At 53.1% G+C, this 24,056-nt stretch overlaps 1 protein-coding gene across 1 annotated transcript; it reads left to right on the top strand.

Moving 5' to 3' along the window:
* The first annotated feature begins 1,470 nt into the window (after nucleotides 1–1,470).
* LOC136132612 (melanoma antigen preferentially expressed in tumors-like) lies at nucleotides 1,471–23,635 on the top strand. The gene is made up of 7 exons (XM_065889502.1): nucleotides 1,471–1,528; nucleotides 11,520–11,563; nucleotides 11,656–11,742; nucleotides 12,870–13,022; nucleotides 20,355–20,674; nucleotides 21,015–21,623; nucleotides 23,059–23,635. The coding sequence occupies exons 1-7, from the start codon at nucleotides 1,471–1,473 to the stop codon at nucleotides 23,633–23,635; spliced, it is 1,848 nt and encodes a 615-aa protein (XP_065745574.1).
* Nucleotides 23,636–24,056: the final 421 nt, after the last annotated feature.

A 24,056-nucleotide genomic window follows, 5' to 3' on the forward strand; every position in this document is an offset into this window, starting at 1 on the left:
GTGATCTTCTCTACTCAGTCTGTGGACTCAAAGGCCAATATCCTCCTCCTGAGACATCCTCACAGACACCAAGAAATAATGTTTTCACCGCAGTGTGGGCGTCGCTTATCTCAGGCAAATAGACACAAGAAATTAACCCTCACACTGCTGTGGAAGAGCTGGCAAGAGTGGCACATCACACAGGATGAGGAAGTGGTTACCATCCCAAGACAATAACCCCAAGATCATATTTCCCACCACCTCCACTGTAGGCAGAGGGAGGAGCTCAGAGACCACTGACCTCTCACGGCCGAGCTGCATGAGGCTGGCAGCTCAGGGAGGAGAAGCATATTCAGAGCAACAGGGAGCCTGTGGCTCAGGGACGTTTTGGTCTCAGTTCCCCATAACCTTGGACCACTGTGCCAAGTGCTACTACTTGTACCTGAGCTACAGTAATAATCAGCCTCGTCCTCAGCCTGGAGCCCAGAGATGGTCAGGGAGGCCGTGTTCCCAGACTTGGAGCCAGAGAAGCGATCAGGGATCCCTGAGGGTCGTTTATTGACCTGATAAATCAAGGTTTTGGGGGCTGTGCCTGGGAGCTGTTGGTACCAGCCGACTTGGTTATATTTCCCTATGTCACTGCTGGTTCCAGCACAGGAGATGGTGACCGTCTGTCCCAAATTCCCGGACACTGAGGGAGGCTGAGTCAGGCCAGACTGGGCCCAGGACCCTGGAAAGAAGAGAAACACACTCTGGTTAGTTCAGTCCTAGGGCCCAGGTCACTCTAGGGACAAAGACACAAAGGATCAGCCAGATGTCCACGAGGTCCCTTCCATGGAGGCCTCACCTGTGTCCTGAGTGAGGAGGGTGACAAGGAGCAGGGCCCAGGCCATGGTGGAGACGCCCCAAATACTGCCTTGTGAGACCCCAGCGCTGGGCCTGCTCCCCCAAACCTGTCTTATCCCCGTCCCCCAGAGGAGGGAGGGGCTTCCATGCAAATGTGCTTCCTGCACCTGCCCCTCCTCCCCCTCTCTGCTCACCCCCTCTGACATGGTTTGTTCCAGATTCTTCTGCATCCCTGGACAGCAGAGAGTATTGGAGACTTAACTCCTTCACATGGTGTGTGAGGACAGAACGAGTCCATGACAAGATGTGGGAAAGGAATCCAGCCTGGGGTTTCCTGTCTCTCCTGGTGTGAGAGTCACGGTGCTTCCTGAAGGAGGAATCCCAGAAGGTCCTCTCTGTGCTCTTGGGACAAATGAGAGGCTCTGAGCCCAGGCGGCTGAGAAATCCAACTGCCCCGCTTTCTGAGAGTTAAAGGCAGAGCTGTGTACCAGTATCCCCTCAACTACTTCGGTTTTAAAAATATTTATTGAAGGGCTTCCCTTGTGGCGCAGTGGTTGAGAGTCTGCCTGTCGATGCAGGGGACACAGGTTCATGCCCCGGTCCAGGAGGATCCCACATTCCGCGGAGCGGCTGGGCCCATGAGCCATGGCCGCTGACCCTGCTTGTCCTGAGCCTGTCCTCCGCAACGGGAGGGGCTACAACGGTGAGATGCCCGCGTACCGCAAAAAAAAAAAAAAAAATTATTGAAGGGACTCCCGTGGCGGTCCAGTGGTTAAGGCTCCACACTTCCACTGCAGGCGGTGTGGGTTTGATCAATGGTCAGAGGACTAAGGGGCTGCATGTCACATGGTACAACTAAAGAATTTTTAAAAATTTAAAAATGGAGAAAAAAGAACAATAAAATTCTATTGAAGTATAGTTGAATTACAATGTTGTGTGAGTGTCTGCTGTACAGCAAAGTGACTCACTTATTCATTTATATATACATTCTCTTTCTTATTCTTTTCCATTAGGGTTTGTCATAGGATATTGAAAACAGTTCCCTGTACTATACCGTAGGACCTTGTTGTCTATCCATCCTATATATAGTAGTTTGTATCTGCTGGTCCCAGACTCCCAGTCCATCCCTCCCCCATCCCCAACTCCCTCTCATCCCCCTCAGTTGGGAGGGTCCTCAGATTCCCCTCCAGCCTCTGTCTCCAAAGTGCTCTGAGTCTGAGGCCCAAGCCTGAGCCCTGGGCCATTTATTAGCACTTTTGAAGATGATTTCTTGGGGCACAAATGCTTTGGGACTAAGAGGGGTTACTCAGGAAGCAGCTCTTGAAACTTCATACAGGACAGTATAAGCCACAGGTACCTTCCCCAAATCCTGGACGTTGCTGCCCCCTGGTGGCTTCAGATGGTGCCAACCAAGGCCCTGGAACCTCAGGGACCGAAAACAACCTGGGCCCCAGACTGGCTGCTGTGCAGCTCCTTGTAGGACGTTTCCGAAGAGCAGGTCCAAGTTTGTGTAAATGAACTGACATGGAAAGCACAGTTCACAAAAAGGTGGATGGAATTAACCACCTGGTCTCAACCGGGCAGAGAGTCTGACTAAATCAAAATGCCAACATAGAATTTAAAGACTTATAGTTTCACCACATAATATTGGCCACACCAGGATAGTATGAAATCACTTGGTATATGGAAAACCAGAACATCTCCACTGTATGGAAGGGAAAGTTAACAGAGCGTGTCTCACAGATCTGCTGGAATTATGTCACAAAGATATTCATCCAGTTTGTTAAAAATGATGCAAGAAATAAGGACAGAACCTACTGAAGTCAATAGAGAGATACAGAGTGTCAGCCGATATATGGGAGAAAATCTAAAGAAGAGTGCTGTATGTATATGTATAACTGATTCAATTTGCTGTACAGCAGAAACCAACACAACAGTGTAAATCTACTATATTCCAATAAAATTTTTTTAAAAAAGAAAGTCTCAGGTAAGCAATAGAAGGTGGAAAAAACCACAGTGAATCTACTACAGAGAAAATTCCAGCAGATGGGATCAACGACAGGCAGAGCACTGGATAATGAAAGATTTCTGACTTGAAGTCATGCAATGGAAACAGTCCCTTGTTCAACATACGGGAGGAATATGAATTTAAAAGAATGAAGTAGTATCCACAAATTATGGAACTTCAATTGACCTAATACACAAAGAATTGGAGTTCCCAAAGGAGAGGAGACAGAGAGCCACAGAGAAACCCTCACATCCAGAATCCTGACACGCCTCAGGGTGTAGAAACGACAGGGCAACCACACCAAGTTTCATTGTAATGAAATCTTGAGGTGTGGACATGTTTTGAGACCCCTCTTCAGGTTCATTGACTATTGATATGTTAGGAAAATGTCAACTAAAGAAATAGTTCCAGGACTTCCCTGGTGGTCCAGTGGTTAAGACGCAGTGCTTCCAATGCAGGGGGCACGGTTTCCATCCTTGTTCAGGGAGCTAAGATCCCACGTGACACTTGGTGGGGTCAAAAAAAAGAGAAAACCCAGTTCCCTGCAGATTCTACCACAATGTTTCCTCCTCTCTCTCCCTCTCCCCAACATCATGACACAAACGCCTGTCCCAGAGCTCTTCACTCTGGTCATTGTGGGTGCGTGGGGCAAATGCACAACTATGATTGCTTCTTTTAAACCCAAGTCAAACAATACTGATAGTCAGAGTCATATATCAGAGTTTAGGAAGAGTCCAAAGAACATAGGAGTACAGAAAAGCACAAATATGGAAGCCAAGATGCATGTCGACAAGTGTTTACTGACTTTTTCCTGAGAAGGGCCAGTCCCAGGTCTGCAGTGGTGCTAAGGAGACCTGTCATTCCTTAGGGCGTGATCGGTGGTGAGTATGGTCGTGATGAGCTGAGGTAACTTGACAATTATAATGAGTGTGAGTCCTTAGAGATGCAGGTAGATCTGTAGATTCTCTCTCCTTTTAGTCGTGAGGCTGGTAGACCACTGCCCACTAACCCCACTGACAGATTTGCTCTAGGGAGAGGGTGAACCACATGTCCGGGATAAGGGGGCACGGCAGAGCTGACTCTGTGGGGGTCAGGAGGAGAAGCCTGTGTGACTCCAGACTTTTGCAGCCTCTGCCCACCTCTCTGGAATGGCCATCTCCCATGGAGGCCTTTCTCCAATGGGCAACCGGCAGAAATATTCACCTACAAGGAAGCTGACATCATCCAGGTGCTGACATACCTGACACCATCCTGTAATGTTGGATGTGTGTCGCCCGGATTCTGATTTGTACTGTGTGGCTGGCTAGGATTGTCTTGATATGAAAACTTTTCTAGGGTCTTGATCAGCCAGGAAAAATCTCTCTCCTTTCCTCCCAGTGAAGTGATCTCAGACAACTCCTGGAGTCCACGTCCCACTGAATAGCAGGAAGTGTGGGACAGCTGATACCCTGACACTATTCCCCTTAGAAATCCAGGACCCACCCACATCCCACAAGGCCAGATGCCTGACTCTAGGCTTCCTTGTCTTTCCTCTGGGACCCTCTCTGCCGTCTTCAGGACAGGCTCCAGGAAATCCAGGAAAGCTCCGCCCAGGACCAAGCGGATCCTTTGTTAGGGTCCATGTCTCTTGGGGCCTCACCTGTAGACACACTACCCTTTCCTGACTCAGCGGGTTGGATGCTTGTACCCACTGTTTCAAACTATGTTGTTTGGGGGATGCATATCGAGGATGGCTGGGGCAGGAATGGAAGAAAGGCCATGGAATGATTAACCCTGGAGTCAGCAAACCAGCTAACCGGGGAGTGGGGTAGACAGATGTGCTTTGGGGGGTAGATTTCGTCTGGGGTTATGTGGTTTCTGTTTATTATTCCTCCTTAAATTGTGAGTGTGCTTTCACACATTCTCCTTCAGGAATGCTGCATTTCATAATCAAAGGAATTGTGCAACATACGCTGAAAGAGACATGAGTACTTTTCCTCTCCTTAGCTACATAGACCAGGACTCAGACATGGAGGAAATTTTCACGAAAAACTGCAAGTGTAAGAGGCAAACGTGCCCTTGAAGCCTTGCAGATGGTAGAAACAGGCACCTGGAACGTTTGAACACAGTGGAAAGGAAAAGAGAGTCATCGTCGGGACGAAGACCATCTCAGGCTGCTTGATGCAGCTGAGACCGTGCCCCCTCCCTACCCCTCCAGCTCATCCAGGACACATGCAAACAGCACATAGAGTTAAGGGGAGATGCCCCCATCCGGGATCCTTAGGAGGCTCTGAGAAGGAGAGAAGATGAAGCCTTGACTGCCTCCTGAAGACGTCCCTGAGGGGAATGTCGTGTTTTCATTTCATCTCGGGAAGTGAGGTGAACCTACAATTTTCATTCCCTAGGCCCCGAAAGGATCACTCTGTAATGGGTTGTGACAGGAGAGAGAAAACATGAATATGAATCTGTGAATTAATTACTTGATCCATCAGATGAAGTACATCCTTATAATGCAGTATTATTCGGCTGTAAGAAGTGGGAAGTAGTGAATATGCTTCCACAGGAATGAGCCTGGAAACATTAGGCTATGTGGGGGGATCCTGGCACAAAGGTCCGAGGGGGACAGGGAGTGACTACAGGTGGATGAGGTGTGTCTTGAGGGGCAGGAAGCATCTGGACTCTGGAGTGATCATGGATGGACTAACTTGTCAATACATTAAAAATCCAGATTCTACACCTTAAATGCTGACTGTGATTTCATGTGAACTCTGTCTAAACGAAATGTATCAAGTCTTAGATGCTGATGGAAGAAACCTATTCCCAGTGGTTCAGAAAATGAATGTTTTGTTTACATGTGTGGGTGTGTTGAGTATGTATATCTATGGATGTTTATATATGGATACACATCCAAATACACACACACACACACACACACACACACACACATATACACAAAGACATATATAGGCAGAGAGAAAATGAGAGATAAGCTGATATAATGATAAGCGAAGATGACAATAGTTAAAAATGATGGATCTGGGGAAAAGGTATGAAGCAGTTCTTTATGAAATCTTAAAATCCATTTAAGTTTGTAATTATTGGCAAATAAAATGATAACAAACAAGCAACAACCTAAAGCCAGTGTTTAAGAGTGAAGGGGCTGGAGGGAGCTAAAGGGAGGTTTTGGTCTCACTTCCCCATGACCTTGGACCACTGTGCCAAGTGCTACTACTGCTATATGAGCTACAGTAATAATCAGCCTCGTCCTCAGCCTGGAGCCCAGAGATGGTCAGGGAGGCCGTGTTGCCAGACTTGGAGCCAGAGAAGCGATCAGGGATCCCTGAGGGTCGTTTATTGACCTCATAAATCAAGAGTTTGGGGGCCGTGCCTGGGAGCTGTTGGTACCATCTGACATAGTCATATCCCCCGATGTCACTACTGGTTCCAGCACAGGAGATGGAGACTGTCTGTCCCAGATTCCCGGACACTGAGGGAGGCTGAGTCAGGCCTGACTGCGCCCAGGACCCTGGAGAGAGGAGAAACACATTCTGGTCAGTTCAGTGCTGGGGCCCAGGTCACCCTGAGGACAAAGACGCAAAGGATCAGCCAGATGTCCCTGGGGCCCATTCCCTGGAGGCCTCACCTGTGTCCTGAGTGAGGAGGGTGACAAGGAGCAGAGCCCAGGCCATGGTGGAGACGCCCCAGACGCTGCCTTCTGAGCCCCCAGCCCTGGGCCTGCTCCCACAGACCTCTCTTATCCCCTCCCCCCAGAGGAGGGAGGGGCTTCCATGCAAATCTGCTTCCTGCACCTGCCTGTCCTCATCCCTTCTTCTCACCCCCTCTGACATGGTTTGTTCTAGATTCTTCTACATCCCTGGACAGCAGACAATACTGGAGAATTAACTCCTTCACATGGTTTGTAAGGACGGAACGAGTCCATGACAGGATGTGGGAAAGGAATCCAGCCCGGGATTTCCTGTCTCTCCTGGTGTGAGAGTCATCATGGCTCCTGGGGGAGGAATCCCAGAAGGTCCCCTCTGTGCTCTTGGGACAAAGGAGAGGCCATGAGCCCAGGCGGCTGAAAGATCCAACTGCCCCACTTTCCAGGAGTCAGAGGCAGAGCTGGGGACCAGTAACCCCTCAACTCCCTCTTTTTTAAAAACATTTTATGGAAGCGACTTCCATGGCCGTCCAGTGGTTAACACTCTGTGCTTCCACTGCAGGGGGTGCAGGTTTGATCCCTGGTCGGGGAGCTCCAATCCTGCATGCCGCACAGTGCTGTGAAAAATGAAAAAAAGAAAGAAAAGAACAAAGACACTGAACATTTATATTGAAGTGTGCTTGATTTACAATGCTGTGTGAATTCCTGCTGTTCAATAAAGTGGTTCAGTTATACTCTATATACATTTTTTCATATTCTTTTCCATTATGGTTTATCAGAGGATATTGAATACAGTCCCCTGTGCTAAACCATAGGTCCTTGATGTTTATGCATCTTATATATAATAGTTTGCATCTGCTGGTCCCAAGCTCCCAATCCATCCCTCCCCCACCCCCCAACTCCTTCTTACCCCCCTCAGTTTGGAGGGTCCTCACGTTCCCCTCCAGCCTCTGTCTCTGCAGTGCTCTGAGTCTGAGGCCCGAGCCTGAGCCCTGGGCCATTTATTAGCACTTTTTAAGATGATCTGTTGGGGCACAAATGCTTTGGGACATGAGAAGTGTTCCGTGGGGAGCCCCTCTTGAAACCTCACGCAGGACAGTGTAACCCTCAAGTACCTTCCCCAAATCCTGGCCATTGCTGCCCCCTGGTGGCTGCAGACGGTGCCAACCAAGCCGCTGGGAGGCAGCTGAGTGGGGGCTGGAAATCCCTCTTGCATCGCCCTCCCCTCCTCCCTCCTTCCCCATCAAGCTCAGCACCAGGCCCCCGATCCCTTCCATCCCCTCTAACCTCATTTCCCTTTGTCCATTAACTCCCTCCACGATGGCATGTGTCCCCTGCCACACCAGGTGGCCTGGACCCTCACCCCAGGACTATTTAGCCCACCCCACCACAGCCTTGGTACCAGGTTATGCCTGTGAGGCAGCTCTTCATACCAAGTGACAGACATTTCAGGAGCCCAAGAGAGGTGACTCTATGGCCAATGGTGGGGAAAGCTAAAGGCTTGCCTTGGGGATTGAGGGAAAAGGAGAAACATGTTTGGGCGAAGCAAACAGTTTTGATTCATGACTATTGCTTAAGTGTGTTTTGAACATGTTTGTGCTTTTTTATTTTACACACTGGTTAAAAGTGTTATTAAAGATAAGACTAAGTCCCACAGTCTGCAAGTTGCAGACTCAGGAAAGCTGTTGGTGTGATTCAGACCAAGTCCTAAGACCTGATACCGAAGTTGCTGAGGACGGAGGAAAATGAGATGAGATGTCCCCGCTCAACAGTGAGACAGGAAAGGGGCAAACTCCTCCTTCCTCTGCTCGTGTTCTAGCCAGACCCTCAAAGGATTGGATGCTTCTCCGTTCCTCCTTTGCTCCAAGTCCTGAGGCTTGACACGCAGGGGAGTGGGCAGATGCCCTGGCCCAGCCAGGAAGGGGCAGGGGGAAGGATGTCTTCTTCCCAAGAAGTTGTTCTGAAGCTGATTCTGAGGGACACAGAGCACCTGGCCTTCTGATGAGTTCCCCTCCCCACACACCTGATCTCCTCCTTCCACCACACACACACCTGGGGAGGGGCTTCCTGCCCTCTGCATCTGCAAGGCCCTTGACTTCAGGAGGCCTGAGTTTGAGTCTGGGATGGAAGGATGCTGCTCTCTACCTGAAGGCTCCTGCCTTTCCCTCTGAGCTCATTCATAGCTACCCCAAAAGGATTTTCTTTCTTTCTTTTGTTTTTGATGTGGACCATTTTTAAAGTCTTTATTGAATTTGTTACAATACTGCTTCTGTTTTATGTTTTGGTTTTTTGGCCACGAGGCATGTGGGATCTTAGCTCCCCAACCAGGGATCAAACCCACACCCCCTGCATTGGAAGGCAAAGTCTTTACCACTGTACCGCCAAGAGAGTCCCCCAAAAGGATTTTCAAAAGTGGTGGTTCCCCCAAATCAGGACATACGGCCTTAGGAACGCAGACCAGCCATCCTGGATTCTCTCCAAGACCTTCCTTGTCAGCTTAATCTTGCAGCAGACTGGGGGACTAGAGGCTGTGTGGGGTGACTGAACTTCTTCATATCTCCAAAATAAATCACTGGTCAAGGAAAACATTTATGATGGAAAAGTTTACTCCCAAATATGGAAAAGTTTACTCCCAGATATAGAAAAGTTGGGAATTCCCTGGCGGTCTAGTGGTTAGAACTCCATGCTTCCACTGCAGGGGGCGTGGTTCGATCCCTGGGTGGCGGGGAACTAAGATCCCACGTGCCGTGCGGCGAGGCCAAAAAACAAAACAAAACAAAACCACAAAACACAAGAAAAAACACCTCCCAAAATATAGAAAATTATTTTACCATGGCCAGCGTTATCATTTTAGTGACCATCTTCTGGACATCTTGACATGCTTAAGTGCAATGTTCAGGGGAAAGCATTCCATGTATTCCAGGAGGTGGGGGCGGGTCCCTGTAACTTTCACTGCTTCTTCTACTCCAGGCCTAGTCTAGCCCCAGGAACATGGTAAACATTGTGAGCATTGCTTGAAGCAATGAAATGAATCAATGTTACTTTCATGTTTACTTCTACATGAATAGGACTATATCACACAATATAAGCAATGCTGTGACCTTTGCTTTCAAATATCTCCGACGTCATCTTTTCAGTGTGTCAACCTGAAATCAGGCCTTAAATCAGCCATCGAATCATGAAAATAACGTTCGGCAATCTTCAAGGGGATCCCCTTTCCATTTCAAGTCCCACAGATGCATCCTTTGCCCTCTCAGAGAATTAGTTACAACCTGCCACTTTAAAACAATGGTCTTCTTGTTTTGGTTTTGTTTTGGCTTTTTTCTGGCTCCATCCTAAAACTTATGAGCACTATCTCCTTGAGTGTTGCATCAGCAGCCTCTCAAGGACAAACGTTTGTTGAATGAGTCTGGACAAGAGGAAGGAGGGGGAGGCTGAGTCTCCAGTTCCAAAGTGAAAAAACTGAGGTTTTACCAGCCCTGTTCCAGGTAACAATCCCAGGTCCAGGGGGATCAACACAATTCCCTCATTCGCATGTACCTATGTATTCATTCATCCATCCATCCAACCATGGGTGTAGCTGGACACCTTAAGCTCTGTTAGCTCACAGGCACGGGGGATGTGTGGGGGAATGGCAGGGTTGAGCCACGAAAGATAGCCATCACTACTGCCCTGCCTGTTATTCTTGGCCACCACTACCTTCTGGTGGCCTGTGGTTAAAGATTTAGGGTCACCTGGATGACAAGGACACAGCCTCACACTTACTGGGCTTGAGTGAGGAAGCTGAATTCAAAGGACCCAAAGGAGGTCCCCCAGGCCAGCGTTAGTGACAGGGCTGCAGTTCCGCTTTGCTCTTAACCCCTCCAGGCAAGAATCCTCACCCACCTGGCTCTCACCATCTCTCCAGAAGCCTGACTTTCTCCCCTAGGGGGGCTGGGAGGAAGGAGGTGCCAAAACCGTCCTGGATTCCATGTCTCCAGTGCCCCCTGGTGGCCGGGACGCGACATCCCCAGGGTTGAGGGGCACCGCTTGGGAGGGTCCCGCCCCGCCCCGCCCCGCCCCACCCCGCCCCGCTCCAACTTCCTCTTCCAGGCCCCTTCCTGACTTTGTCTGAAGGGGTCCGTTGGTGAAAGGAGGTGAACCCTGCACTCAGGACCAGCACAAGCTGAGGCCATCAGAGGGGCTGCGGAGGTCAGACGGAGGGGAAGAGACCAGACGCAGCAACTGTTTGGGTTCTGAAAAAAACTGGAAAACCAAATGGGGGGGTGGGGGGGTGGGAAGCACAATCTGGAGGGAGGACGATCTAGTCAAACCCTGGCTGGGGTCTCCGCCGCCCCAGGGGTCACATAAGTGGTAAAGTCGAGAGAGTAGGGGGCACTGGACTGGCCAAGGGCAGGGACACCTTATCTACAAGAGGGAGGTGGGAGTGGGGCGAGGGCCCCGCAGCCGGCCCTGGCACCCCACGCCCCGCAGAGAGGAAGGGGTTGCCGAAGAACAGGCCCAGAGGTGGGGGGGAGGAGCTGGAGGTGGGGGGTTCTAAGCCTCGACCCCTCCCTCTGGATCTCAAGAGCCCCTTCATCCCAGCCCACGCCCACCCCTCCCCACCCCCCCACCTACCCCCACCCCATCCCCACCTCACCCCGTTCTCCATCCTACCCCATTCCCCCATTCCCTTCCCCCATTCCACGATTCCTCCCTCCCCCACCTCACTTCCATTCCATCCCATCTCCTCCCCCCACTTCACCCATCCCCCCATCTCCTCCCCATCCCCCCAACCCTACCTTTCCCCCATCCCACCCCTGACCCACCCTATCCCCACTCTCACCACCCGGCCGTCCAGTGGGCATGGCCACAGACGCCACCCCTCCCCCTCTCCCCACTCCTTCCCCGCGTACTATTCGGACCCCTTCTAGACTCCCTGGAAGACCCCACTCACGATCCCAGGATCTCGTGAGATTTGCCCCAGGAGGAAACAGAAAGCAGGATTGGTCGGGCCGCGTGGTTTCCGGGCGGGGCGCTGCTGAGTTCGCGGTTCTTTGTCCGCAGAGCGCAAGCGGGGGATCGTGTGGCGTGGCGCTGCGGCACGAAAGGTAAGTTCCCGTCCTGGTGCCCCCGCGTTCCCATGGGGTGACCTTGAGCTAGTCCCCGGGGCCCCCTGCGGGCCCCCGCTCCTGTTCTGCAGCGGAAAACGAGCTCTCACGACCTGGGGCTGGAGCGGAGGCCACACGCGGTGGGGGGCCGCCTTGGGCCTACCCGGGCCACGTGCCCCGTGAGGAGGCCGCGGCTCCGCGTGGGGGACGTAATAATCCAGGGAACCCGGGTCTACGGGGATGGCCAGAGCTCATTGGGCGCTGCTTTGCGCTGGCAATGGGGTCCCCTCGGGAGGTGCCAGGGTGTGGGGGCCAGAGAAAGGGGCAGAACTGGGGCTGCAGGACGGCGGTTAGTGCCCTTAGAGGAAGGTCCCTTTGACTAGAGTATCAGGTCTTTCCTTCGATTGTCTGCTGCTTCAGCTGATGAGAAATTTCTCGGGTGTGGAGATACGAAGAGATTCTCACTGAAACGGCAGGGTCAGGGCTCCGGTTTTCAGTTCACCCAGCAGAGTTCTCACTGTGGCTTCATAATTACACGTGATAACACACCATGTCTTTGTTTTTTGGAGAATTTGGGTTCTTGTATTTTTTTTGTTGTTTTTTTGCGGTATGTGGGCCTCTCACTGTTGTGGCCTCTCCCATTGCGGAGCACAGGCTCCGGACGCGCAGGCTCAATGGCCATGGCTCACGGGCCCAGCCGCTCCTTGGCATGTGGGCTCTTCCCGGACCGGGGCACGGACCCTACCGATGTCCCCTACATCGGCAGGCGGACTCAGCCACTGCGCCACCAGGAAGGCCCGAGAATTTGGGTTCTTATTCTCAGACTTGGGTGGAGACGGGTGACTGAGACGGTAGGAAACCAGGGAGACCAGGTGTCGGAGGACCTGAGGCCAGCGTGAGCTGGACCAGTGCGGCGGAAGACATCTTCAGGTAAACTGGTCTTCTGCACCTCATCGTGTCCCAGGATGTCCTGTTGCCCCCTCAGTGCTGTTAATCGTGGAGCTGCATGCAATCTGCATCCTGAAGCCCTCACGGTGGGAGGAGGATGAGCAGCCTTTATTTTTCCAAGTCATTTTCCCAAGAGAGCTTTCATCCTGATGCCTTCTTAGAAGAAGCAGCTGCAATGTGTTGGGGTCCCATTCCCTAAGCCACGGTTACGTTCAGAACCTGTGCTTGGGGCGAAGGAGCAGGGCTGGCATCAGCCCCCAGAGACTTGACTCCTGTGTGGTGTTGGGCAGGGGCAGGGTGGGTGAGCCCAGGGAGGTTCTGCTCTCCCTAAGCCGTGAGCTGGGACCCCTGGGCCTAGGGACGGTCCCGGAAACAAAGCACCCAGAGGGCACAACGACTCATCCAGCGGCAGCCCAAGGAGGCCAGGGAGGCGGACCTGGAGCTGGAGGATGGAGAGGGACCCCAGGAGCGAGGACGATCTCGTGCCCTGGGGGTGCTGGGCAGCATATGGGTGCTGATGATACCAGCACGCCGGGCTGTATCCCCCAGTATCACTGCTGCCTCCAGAGCAGGGAATGTGGCCTCTCTATCCCAGAGCCACAGACACTGAGTGGCTGTGTCAGGACAGACTGGGCTCAGGACCCAGAGAAGAGCAGGATGTGCAAAGGGGAGAGGTCAATGTCATCACTCCAGAGATGTTCAGGGTGGAGGGAGAAAAGGGAAGGGGGTCAGCCCTGGGCTGCCAGACGGTCCCCTCCTTAGTGTCTCTCACCTGTGCAGACAGACCATGAGCAGACCCCAGGCCATGGCGGAGACCCCCAAAAGCTCTTCTGCAGCCATGGTGCCAGGCTGGGCTCCCCACACCTTTCTTAGCCCCTGCCTCACGTGTGGGAGGGGCCTCTGTGCACAGCTGCTTCCCAAATCCTTCAGGCGACACCGTATCTGCGAATCTGCTTACTTCCTCCTGCCGAGGGCAAGCAGTGCTGGGAGGTTTCCTGGAGCCTGAGCTCCCGGGGTACGGCTGCTGAGCCGAGGTACCAGTGAGTGCAGGCCTTTCTGGATTACTCCCCGATATATCGCCCCTCCCCCCATCTTCCTGGAAGACCTAGCAGGACCCACAGACCTGCTGAGTGCCTAGTAGACTGTAGTGGGTGATGGCCCCTGAATGGAGGCTCCTGTCCTCCGTTCTCGTCCCCGACATTGTCCACTGTCCACGAACAGAGTGGGCTGTTCCCATCCACAGGCGACTTCCCCGGGCACACTCCCACTGGGCTGGCACATTGATGGCTTAGCGAGCCCTGGACCAGGAGCCAGGGGCCTCGTTCCCGTGTCACCCTCTCGTGGCTGGCTCTGTGACACAGGTGCAAAGGACTCGCCCTTTTGAGCCTCAGCCGCTGCACAGGGAAAGGAAAAAGCAATTTAAGGCCCCTGCCGACATTTCAGATCTTGAGGGAGAAGCCGAGGCTAGGAGAGTGAAACGCTTTGGTGATTTAAGCTCTACCAAACACGAGGAATTGTTGACTGACTAATCATTCTGATTCAGAATCCAGCTTCAGGCTCCTTGTCCCCATCTCCTGGAGACGCTTCAGTGAAGAGCATGGTTGTGACAAAAAAATGAAGATGTCCCAGAGGCAGTGATGCCAGCAAACATCTTCACAGTAAAGGAACTTGGAGATAATGTCAGGCCCTGAAAACACAAAGGGTGAAATGTTGGAAGCAGATCCAGCCTTAGAAAGCAGAGTGACACCGCAATGAGAAGCGCACGCACCGCAACGAAAAGTAGCCCCCCTCGATGCAACTACAGAAAGCCCGCATGCAGCAACGAAAACCGAATGCAGCCGAAAGTAAATAAATAAATTAAAAAAAAAAAAAAAAAGGCAGAGTGACAGGTTGCCCGGGCGTAGGAAGGACACTCAGCCCTGACTGAAAGTTATGTGATGAGAAGCACGGAAGCAGTGTTGAGAGGATTCTTGATGAGTTTTTCGCAAAGAAACAAAACACTTTCTCAGTGCTTAAAATCACAGTGTACTAAAAAAAATAGCTTTACTGGGCTTTCCTGGTGGCGCAGTCGTTGAGAGTCCGCCTGCCGATGCAGGGGACACGGGTTCGTGCCTGGGTCCAGAAGGATCCCACATGCCGCGGAGCGGCTGGGCCCGTGAGCCATGGCCGCTGAGCCTGCGCGTCCGGAGCCTCTTCTCTGCAACGGGAGAGGCCACGACAGTGAGAGGCCCGCGTACTGCAGAAAAATAAAAAAAAAACCTTTACTGTTTTTACTTTTCTAAACATTGCAGTGGATCGTGTTAAGAGGGTTCTTAACGTTTTCAAAAAATATGTAACGGCTGCAGGAAAAGTCATATTGTGCCTTGGATTATGACGGTTGGCTTTGCAGTTCCAGCATGCATGGTCGCCTTGGTGGCCCTGCCCCACCGTGCAGGCCACGTCCGCCTGTCATTATTTTTTCGACTTGCTTGTTTTTCATTTGTCTGCTCAGCTGAATGCAAGGTCCATGCCTCAGAGACACCCTGAGTGGAAGACCATGACATCTTATTTCTTCCAGTCTTACTGAGATAGAATTGACATACAGCCCTGTACAAGCTTAAAGGGTGCAGCATCGTGAGTTGACTTAACAAGCATCATCTCATATGGATACAAAATTATACAGAAAACACGTTTTTCCCCTGTGATGAGAACTCTTAGGATTACTCTCTCAATGACTTTCATACGTAACCTACAACAGTGTCAGTTATACTTACCCTGTTGTACGTCATCTCCCTACTATGTATTTCTAACTAGAAGACGACCATGACATTGTCACTGGGCTGTTCCTCCCCGTCACCCAGAACAGCAGTGGATGGTCTGCTCCAGGCACTCTGTAAATGTTTTGAGTAAATCGAGGGTTGCCGATAGAGGGGGAGTCTGGGTATGGGGGCGAGGGGACCAGCTGGGCGGGAGACCGCCCTGTGAGCACGTCTCCTCTGCCTGGTGCCTCCTGCCAGCCCTCAGCACAGGGTGGGCTGTCCCCTCAAAGGTGGAGCCAGTGCTCCCCGAGTCCTGAGGCTCACCAACGCTCCTCCAGTGGAAAAAAGTCCAGTGCAAAGGGCCGGACAGCCCAACGCACCTGGTGTCACGCTGAGCCACAGTAACCTTATGGCTCGGTGTTGGAGATTTGGGGTCAGTTGGATGACAGGGATACAACACGAGACCCCTCTTCTCTCCTCCTCTCTCCAAAAGCACAATTCCCACCATCTCAGGCAATAACGAGGTTGACCGTGCAGTCCTGAGAAGCATCCTCTCCGGGGCCAAAGGCCAAGACTGGGGCCTCCCCTTCTCTGAATCTCCCTCATCTTTTTGTCTAGGGTCAGTGCTCCCTCTCTGTCCCTTGGAGTTGGCAAGGGGGACAGCCACTGGCACCTCCCCCAGGCCAAAGCAAACAGAGCCAGATCCTGGGGACACTCCCGGTCCCCAAGTGCCCTTAGTGGTCCCAGACATGGCTTCAGCATATAAGGGACACAGCTCTGAGAGCCAGGAAACCAGGCCCACGGCTCTGCTGCCATTTCCCTCCTCCCCCCTCGTCCTGGGCCATCCCCCGCCCAACCAGCCTGGAGTGGGCCCTCAGCCTCCCGCACCCCTACTTGCCTCTAGAAGCACTTCCCTCAGGATTAACTGGCTGGACCCAGGGTGACCTGGATGTCAGACGTGTCCTCACTGGGCAGGAAGAAGTGGGGAGACTTGCTTGTTTCGGTCTAGATGTCATTGGATCTGAAGTGGAACCACATCTTGCCAAGTGCAGGAAGAGGCAGAGAGGGCTGACGGAGACCTTCGATTTTTCAAGAGGCCCAGAGGGCATAATATTCCAGGGCAAGAAGCGATCTGTCTGCAGAGGGAAAGGGGACGTACCAGATCCTGAGTAGGATCTTGTCTGCTCGAGGCTGGGTCAAGAGAGCCGAAGGAGGAGAAGCCACCATCGGCCTGGCACCCAGGGCCTCTGTCAGCCTGGTGCCTCTGAAGACCAGCAGGGTTGGGGTCTTCCTCTGGAAGCCAGGAAGGGTCATCTTCCAGCATTTCTGGTGCTTCTTTGAATGCAGAAAAGTAGCTGGCCTTTTCTTTACCTTCTTCTACACTTGTTATGTCAGAAGAATTGGGGAGAAATCCGTGATTTCTGTTGATGCCAGTGGAAGGATGTCCGGTCCCCAACCCTCCCCTCATCGTGCCCAGACCCCAGGCTCTGGGAGAGGTGGGCTGACTTGCCAGGGATGCAGAAAGAGGGGGCTGCGCCGTCAGCACAGGCCAGGAGCAGGAACCTGGGGACACACATGCATTCTAAAGACCCCAGGAAGGCCCTGGGGGCAGATGCTTTGGGATCCCAGTAGATATTCTGTGACTGGAGACGGGAAGGGGGACAGGACACCCCCCTACCATGAGCTCAGAAGCTGCTCTGGCCTGTACAGCGTGAGACCAGGTGACCAGGACATGGTAGAAACAACCCCCAGTTGACTCATGCCTGGGCCTTGGGAGTCGTCCTGGGCCAGTCCTGACACTGGGCAGGAAGGACAGGTCTTCCTGCAGCTGTGCCCCTGGTCCTTCTGCCTCCGGACAAACAGGCTCTGCATGGAGGTGCAGGTGGACAGAGGAGTGTCCCCTGCTCGCTGGGGAAGAATGTTCGGCTTATACTTCCCATTTTTACATCATTCGAAGGCAGTGGTCCCTCCTGCCTCCTTGGATCTCCTTCCTGGATGCTGGGTTCCCATGGAAACATCCCAGGCTTGGACGTCTGCCATTTCCTGTTTCCCCGAGGTCCACGTGAAGTCAGTCATCTCTTCCTAACGCTCTGTGGGGCAGATCCATCCACACCCCTCCCGCAAGCAGGTCTTCTGGTTACTCCCTGAGCGGAGCATGGCAGTGTCCACCCCTGGCCAAGTCCCCGGCTCACCAGGCTGAAAAGGAAACTAACTGAATTTCAGCTTTTCTCTGAAGGTTATTTGTGGTGCTGGATGAAACGTGTGAGCACCACTCAGTGGCTGCTCCAGAATCAGGAATATTCTGCTTCACTTACTAATCTCGACTTCCTGCAGGTGACCAGTCAAGGTGATGGTCTGGGAGTTGAGTGTCCATAGAGCCCATTCTAGCTTAACCCTGTTTTAGGCAAACTGCTGATAGGGACGGTAGAAATTTGGAGAAAGCAGTCTCTGGGAAATTACCAAACCAGAGAGCATCCTTCAGAGAATGCTGCCACCTCGCCCGCAGAATAGAATTGTCGGGGCGTCACAATGCAGGGGGTGGAGAGGTTCCCTCAGCCTGTGTTCTGAAACCTCAACAGAACCAACGTGTGAGCCAGCCCAGCAGGGGCATCGCCCCCAGACCCTTCAGCACCGAGCAGAGCTTCACGTCCCCTGAGGGGAGTTCGGTGTTAGAGTAGCTGTGCTTATCGCAGAGCAAGAGAAAAGCTGAATTTTGTTTGTGGGCCTAATGGCGCTCTCGAATCAGAAACCCTGTAAGTGAAAGCCTTAGGGGAGGGGTCGGGGGGCTTTTTGAAGCCGCTTTGCATGCCTTGTTTCCTGGGATTGAGGAAATGTTAAGTTATCCACAAACACTGGGAAGGGGCCTTTGAAGGTCATGATGAGGGTTGAAGCTGCTGGACAGAGCCTGGGCTGGGATGTGGAAGAGGACGCCTGAGCCTCGGGGCAAGTCCTCTGCTGGTTGCAGCCCTTTGCTGACACCGATATGTGTGCTTGGCCCACGTTTATTTCCCTCCCTGCCTCCAAGAGCCCAAAGAGCCCACGGCCCTGACCCCCTCAGTGGCTTTCAGGCTGAATAAGGTGTGTCCCAGGTTTGGCCACCAGCACACTTCCAGCCTCTCCCAGCCCACATGGCTACATTTCATCTTGTCAAGCCAATTTGCATATCCCCGCTTCTGGGAGGAAACACCCTTTGCCTCCAGGGACAGAGGGAGGAATATTTGAGTCTTGGGTTTGCCTTGGCTTTAAGGGATCCACCAGGTCCCCGGTAGCGACTCCTGCTGGCAATCTCTCAGGCCCATCCTGACAAAAGTCTCTGAATTCCTCCAAACACAGCACACTTTACCTCCTCTTGGGTAATTTCCTTGGTCTCATTACAAATGCCCAGCCCTTCCCTCTTCCCAGCCAGCTCCTAGTTGTAATTTTGACCTGACCTCCTTTGGGGAAGCCTTAACCCTCAAAATCTGGAGGACCCGCCATCCCTCAGTGTCACCTCTGTTCCCCCATGAACGGGCACACATTTTGCAGTTTTAGGTTACGTATAAGTGACTGTGTGACTCTCAGGAATTGTGTCATATTTCATTTTCCTTTGGGGTGACACCACTAGGTCTGCACAAAGCTGTCTTAAGACATTGGGATGGTTTTGACGTGGCCCATGCTCTTCGAACAAATATGCTTGCAGGTTGGTTTTCTTCTTTTATCTTTTGTTTTCACGAGTGGACAGAGGATCCTATCAGTTGTGTGTAAGGAGAAAGTCAAATCAGCGTTAGCTGGATGGATTTCCAGTAATCAGATTCCGCTTTCCATTTGAAATGGAAATTTCAGCTGGGATCTGAAAAGTGTGGCCAGGAAGGCCTATCATGGCTTCTCAGGAGCCAGAGGAGGGACTCAGAGGCCTGAGCACATTGCTTCTTGCACCACACCCGCCCTGGCATCTGGGGCCTCGGGCCCTGACCCCTGCCCCAGCCAGGGTCTCCACAGGACAGGCCATGCAGGCCAAGGTCCTGTAGAGAATTTTCCTTCGCCTTCTGTACACGTTTGCAGTAGCAGGCTTTGCTTTTGCTTCTATGTGAAATTTTGCCTTAATCCCAAACATTTTGATTTCTGCTCTGGTTTATGCCACTCATAGACAGTTACAGTATTTCTTAACCAAATAGATTTTTTTTCTTTTTTTGATGTAAGACATCTAATTAGTTGGAATTTTTGGATGACATTTTACATATTTGGTTTGTGACTAGTAATTATAGTTCATATCATTTATGGTTTTGTGATTTTTACTCGTTCAAAGGGCCTTTTTGGTTTGTTTTCATTTTAGAAATGAAAAGTTTTTTTAATTCCATGGAATAAAAACAATTCCATAATAGTAATACTCATAGGTACATCTTGGAATCAGTTTTTTTTTTTCTTAATCTCTAACATCACATGCTATCAAATACTGTCATGCTGCTTTATGGTTTCTGATTTAAAGTTTTTTTTTTTTTTTTTTGTGGTACGCGGGCCTCTCACTGTCGTGGCCTCTCCCGTTGCGGAGCACAGGCTCCGGACGCGCAGGCTCAGCAGCCATGGCTCTCGGGCCCAGCCGCTCTGCGGTATGTGGGATCTTCCCGGACCGGGGCATGAAACCGTGTCCCCTGCATCGGCAGGCGGACTCTCAACCACTTCGCCACCAGGGAAGCCCTGATTTAAAGAGTTTTAAATGGGGTAACGGTACCCACTGTGTGGTGCTCCTCCATCATTCCCATCTGGGTTATTTGTTGGAGTTTAGGAAGAGGCCATGTTGGGCTAAAGTCCTTATTCCTGTTGTTTTCAGTCCTTGAGTGATAATCAGAAGCTTTTCTCCGGAGAGGGTGGGGTCAGCTGTCAGGCTTCTAGGTACCCACCTTTCAGAGGGGCTGGGATTTAATGCAGCATGGGTGGATATGGGATAGGGCGAGAGGTCACCTTGTCCCCTCATTGGGGCCTGGCGCCAGCAGGGCCAGAGCTGTGGCTTTGTGGCCAGAGGGGTGTCTTTGACCCTGCGTTGGGTCCCCTAGAGGGTGGAGGGACGGCAGGGTCGCCGGTCCTTGGCTGGAGAAGGACCCACCCCTTGCTCTCTGGTGTCCCTCCAGTACTCACTCTGGAGCAGATTCTTCAGGGTGGGCATCCGGGCCCCACCGAAACTCCTGGAACTGGCCGTCCAGAGCCTGCTGAGGGATGAGGCCTTGGCCATCGCCGCTCTGGAGGAGCTGCCCGCTGAGCTCTTCCCACCCCTGTTCTCCGCGGCCTTTGCCGGGATGCGCAGCCAGGCCGTGAAGGCGATGGTGCAGGCTTGGCCCTTCCCCTGCCTCCCGCTGGGGGCCCTGATGAAGGAGCACAAGCCTCACCTGGAGACCTTCCAAGCTGCAGTCGACGGCCTGGACGTCCTGCTTGCCCAGGAGGTCCGCCCCAGGTGAGGGCGACCCAGCAGGCGGGTGGGGCCTGGGGGTCTGAGCAAGATGCAGCTAGCATCGGAGAGGGGGGTGCGGGGCCACGGGGAGGCCTTGGGGCCGTGGCTTCCACTCTGGGAATAGGCTTTCGGGCGTGCAGGGCTACTTAAGGTGCAGAGGTGACAGAAGGCACGTGGGCTCACCCCCTTCTCGTGGTGCTTAAAGTGGGGACCAGGAGGGGCCCCGGAAGCTCGAGGAGCAGCTGGTGTCTGGGGTGTAGCACCATTGCCTGGGTTCTGAGCCGTGCGGTCCTGGTCCCCGTGGGTCTCCGCACAGCTCAGTGTGTCTCCCGTCGTCCCGCAGGCGGTGGAAGCTGCAGGTGCTGGATTTGCGCCAGAACGCCCACCAGGACTTCTGGACCGTGTGGTCCGGCACCAGGGCTGGTGTGTGCTCACTGCTGGAGCCTGAGGTGGCCGGGCCCGTGAGGAAGAGGCGCCGGGTGGAAGGTGCAAGGGCGTGGCTGAAGCAGACCTCGGCCCCCGTGGAGGTGCTCATGGACCTGTGCCTCAAGGAGGGCACCCCCGATGCGTCCCTAAGCTACCTCCTGAAGAAGGTCAAGCGGAGGAGGGGCGCACTCCGCCTGTGCTGTCAGAAGCTGAGGGTCTTCTCCATGCCGATGCACGACGTCAGGAGGATCCTGACGCTGGTGCAGCTCGACTCTGTCCAGGACCTGGAGGTGAACTGTACCTGGAAGCTGGCCACCCTGGGCAGGTTCGCGCCGCACCTGGGCCAGATGGTCAACCTGCGCCGGCTGCTCCTCTCGCACATCCACATGACACCGCACGCCGCCCCCGGCGTGGAGGAGCGCTGCGTCAGCCAGCTCACCTCCCAGTTTCCCAGCCTGCAGCACCTGCAGGAGCTCTACCTGGATTCCATCTCCTTCCTTGAGGGCCGCCTGGACCAGGTGCTCAGGTGAGGCGTGGCGCGGTCTCTCTGCAGACCAGGGCAGGCCTCTCTCGTTTCGTTATCCGTGGGGTGTCTGTCTACTGTCTGCCTGCCATGGATGGTGCCAGGGTGCACGGGCCACTCAGAGGTCCACACGATGCCGCCAGTCCGTCCCCCGGCATCTTGTCACATAGCCTCCCGGGTTAGGGTCAGAGGTGTGGCTTCAGTTAGCTGCCTGTCAAAGGGGGCTCTTTGCCGGGAACCTGCATCGTGGGGGCTTTGGGCCAGGTGAGGGTGGCTTGGGGAATTCTCCTGAGAGAGTGATGTCTAAGCTGAGATGATGGAAAATAACTAAGCAGGAGGACATTCACCAGGGGAAAGCCCATCCAACGTGAGCCTGTCCCTCCCACCTATCCCACTTCCCTGTCTGTCCCGGGGTGCTTTAGGCTCCAGGTGAGGTGTGATGTGGGAAATGGGTGATTGTGGAAATGACGGGGAGGGAGCAGGAGTGAAGAATTGTGGCGCCCATCAGGACATTAAGCAGTTATTGCTCCTCAAGTGTCCAGAGAAGAGAAGCAGAAAGTCAGATGAGTGTCACAATTGAAGTGGCTCCAATCTCGAGGCCAAATTACAACTATTATTTCCTTCTAAGGCTTCTGATTATATAGGAATTCTTCAGTAACATTATTCCTTCTAGAAATTTGTTCTTCTTTCTTAAAGTAGAAGCATAGCTTTACCTGGAACACAATGATGAAAGATGAGAGAATGCAGCCTGATTTATTGTGTGAAAGAGTTGGATTGATTTCCTTTCTGGCAACTGCAAACTCAAAGCATTAAGAATAAACGTGTTCATGACACAAGGACAACAACAGAAAAAAGAGTTGTGGAAAGTGAGGGATGGTTTGTGGCTGATACAGCGACCAGAGTTAGCCCCTGCCGGCTGGACCCCTGTGGACGTTGCCAGACGTTGCCTGGTTTAGCCCTTTAAGCACAGATCCCAGTACTCTCACTGGGAACAGAGAAACAGGTGATGGGGTCCAGGAGGCGGCAGGAAGGAAGCCCGAGTTAAAAGCAGTTTAGGTCATGTCTGCCAATACTGTAGTTTGCTGCTCCCCTCTCTCACTTGGGACATGGGGTCAGGCTCCCCGGTGGGCACCTGCCATTGTTACCTTACCTGTGCTCACAACACCTGGCAGGGGTATGTCGTCCCCCACTTGAAGGGTGAGCACAGGGAGCACTCGAGGATTCCTTCCCTTGACCCCATCACACGGCAGATAAAGGATGGGGAAGGACCCCGCTCAACCTTGGGCTGGCCTGGCACCTCTCCCTTGACCATGCAGCATCCTCTGGAAGACTGGGATCTGGTGAAACGGGCCTCTCTTCCCTTGAGGGCTGGGCCACCCCACATCCCTCCACCCACCACCTCCATCCTCCCGGGACTGACTGCTCTGTCTCTCTCCAGGTGTCTGAAGAGCCCCCTGGAGACCTTGTCGATTACCAACTGCCTGATGTCAGAGGCAGACCTGATGCATCTGTCGCAGTGCCCGAGCGTCAGCCAGCTGAAGGATCTGAGCCTCAGCGGGGTCAACCTGACCAGCATAAGCTCCAAGCCCCTCTGGGTCCTGATCGAGAAGGCCTCGGCCACCCTCCAGGACCTGGACCTGGACGAGTGTGGCATCATGGACTCCCAGTTCAGCGCCCTCCTGCCCGCCCTGAGCCACTGCTCCCAGCTCACCACCTTCAGCTTCTGCGGCAACCCCATCTCGATGGCTGTGCTGGAGAGCCTGCTGCGCCACACCGTGGGGCTGAGCAAGCTGAGCCACGTGCTGTACCCTGCGCCCTTGGAGAGCTACGAGGACGTGCACGGCACCGTCCACCTGGGCCGCCTGGCGCACCTGCACGCCCGGCTCAAGCAGGTGCTGCAGGAGTTGGGGCTTCCCAGTATGGTCTGGTTCAGCGGCGACCCCTGTCCGCACTGTGGCGACAGGACCTTCTACAACCCAGAGCCCATCCTGTGCCCCTGTTACATGGCCGCCTAGCCCAGCGAACGAGCCGCAGGCTTTGTCGCGGGCACGCGCACACTGCCGCTCAGACGTCAGCGCATCTCGAAGAAACACAAGCTATAGTTTCAGACAGTTGTTCATTGTTAGCGGGAAAAGGAAAGGTGATTCAGAGCTGGGCGGGGGGGATGATGACTTGGGGGCTTGATGGGATCTTCGGGGAGATGCATCTTGTAGAGTTAGAAATGTGAATCTAAATTTCTAGAGGGGGATTCAGGCTTGAGAAGTAGATGGGGGCGTTATCCCTACGTGGATAGTTATAAAGAAATGGTCAGAAATAAAGGGAACCTCAGTGTCATTCACCTGGTGTTCGCTGTGATCTGTGACCGTGATTCTCCCGTTTAAACCTCAGTAATCTCCTGTTAGTGATTAAGAAGCCAACATGTGTGAGGCCCAGGCA

Source organism: Phocoena phocoena, chromosome 13 (assembly GCF_963924675.1).
Source record: "Phocoena phocoena chromosome 13, mPhoPho1.1, whole genome shotgun sequence".
In the NCBI taxonomy this organism is placed as follows: Eukaryota; Metazoa; Chordata; class Mammalia; order Artiodactyla; family Phocoenidae; genus Phocoena; species Phocoena phocoena.

Excerpts from the sequence above, each read along its gene's own strand:
- LOC136132612 (XM_065889502.1), top strand. The coding sequence starts at position 1,471 with ATGGCCGCTGACCCTGCTTGTCCTGAGCCTGTCCTCCGCAACGGGAGG. Across the intron at positions 11,564-11,655 it reads GTGGCGCTGCGGCACGAAAG|CGGAAAACGAGCTCTCACGA; the intron begins GTAAGTTCCCGT and ends CCTGTTCTGCAG. Across the intron at positions 20,675-21,014 it reads GCCCAGGAGGTCCGCCCCAG|GCGGTGGAAGCTGCAGGTGC; the intron begins GTGAGGGCGACC and ends GTCGTCCCGCAG.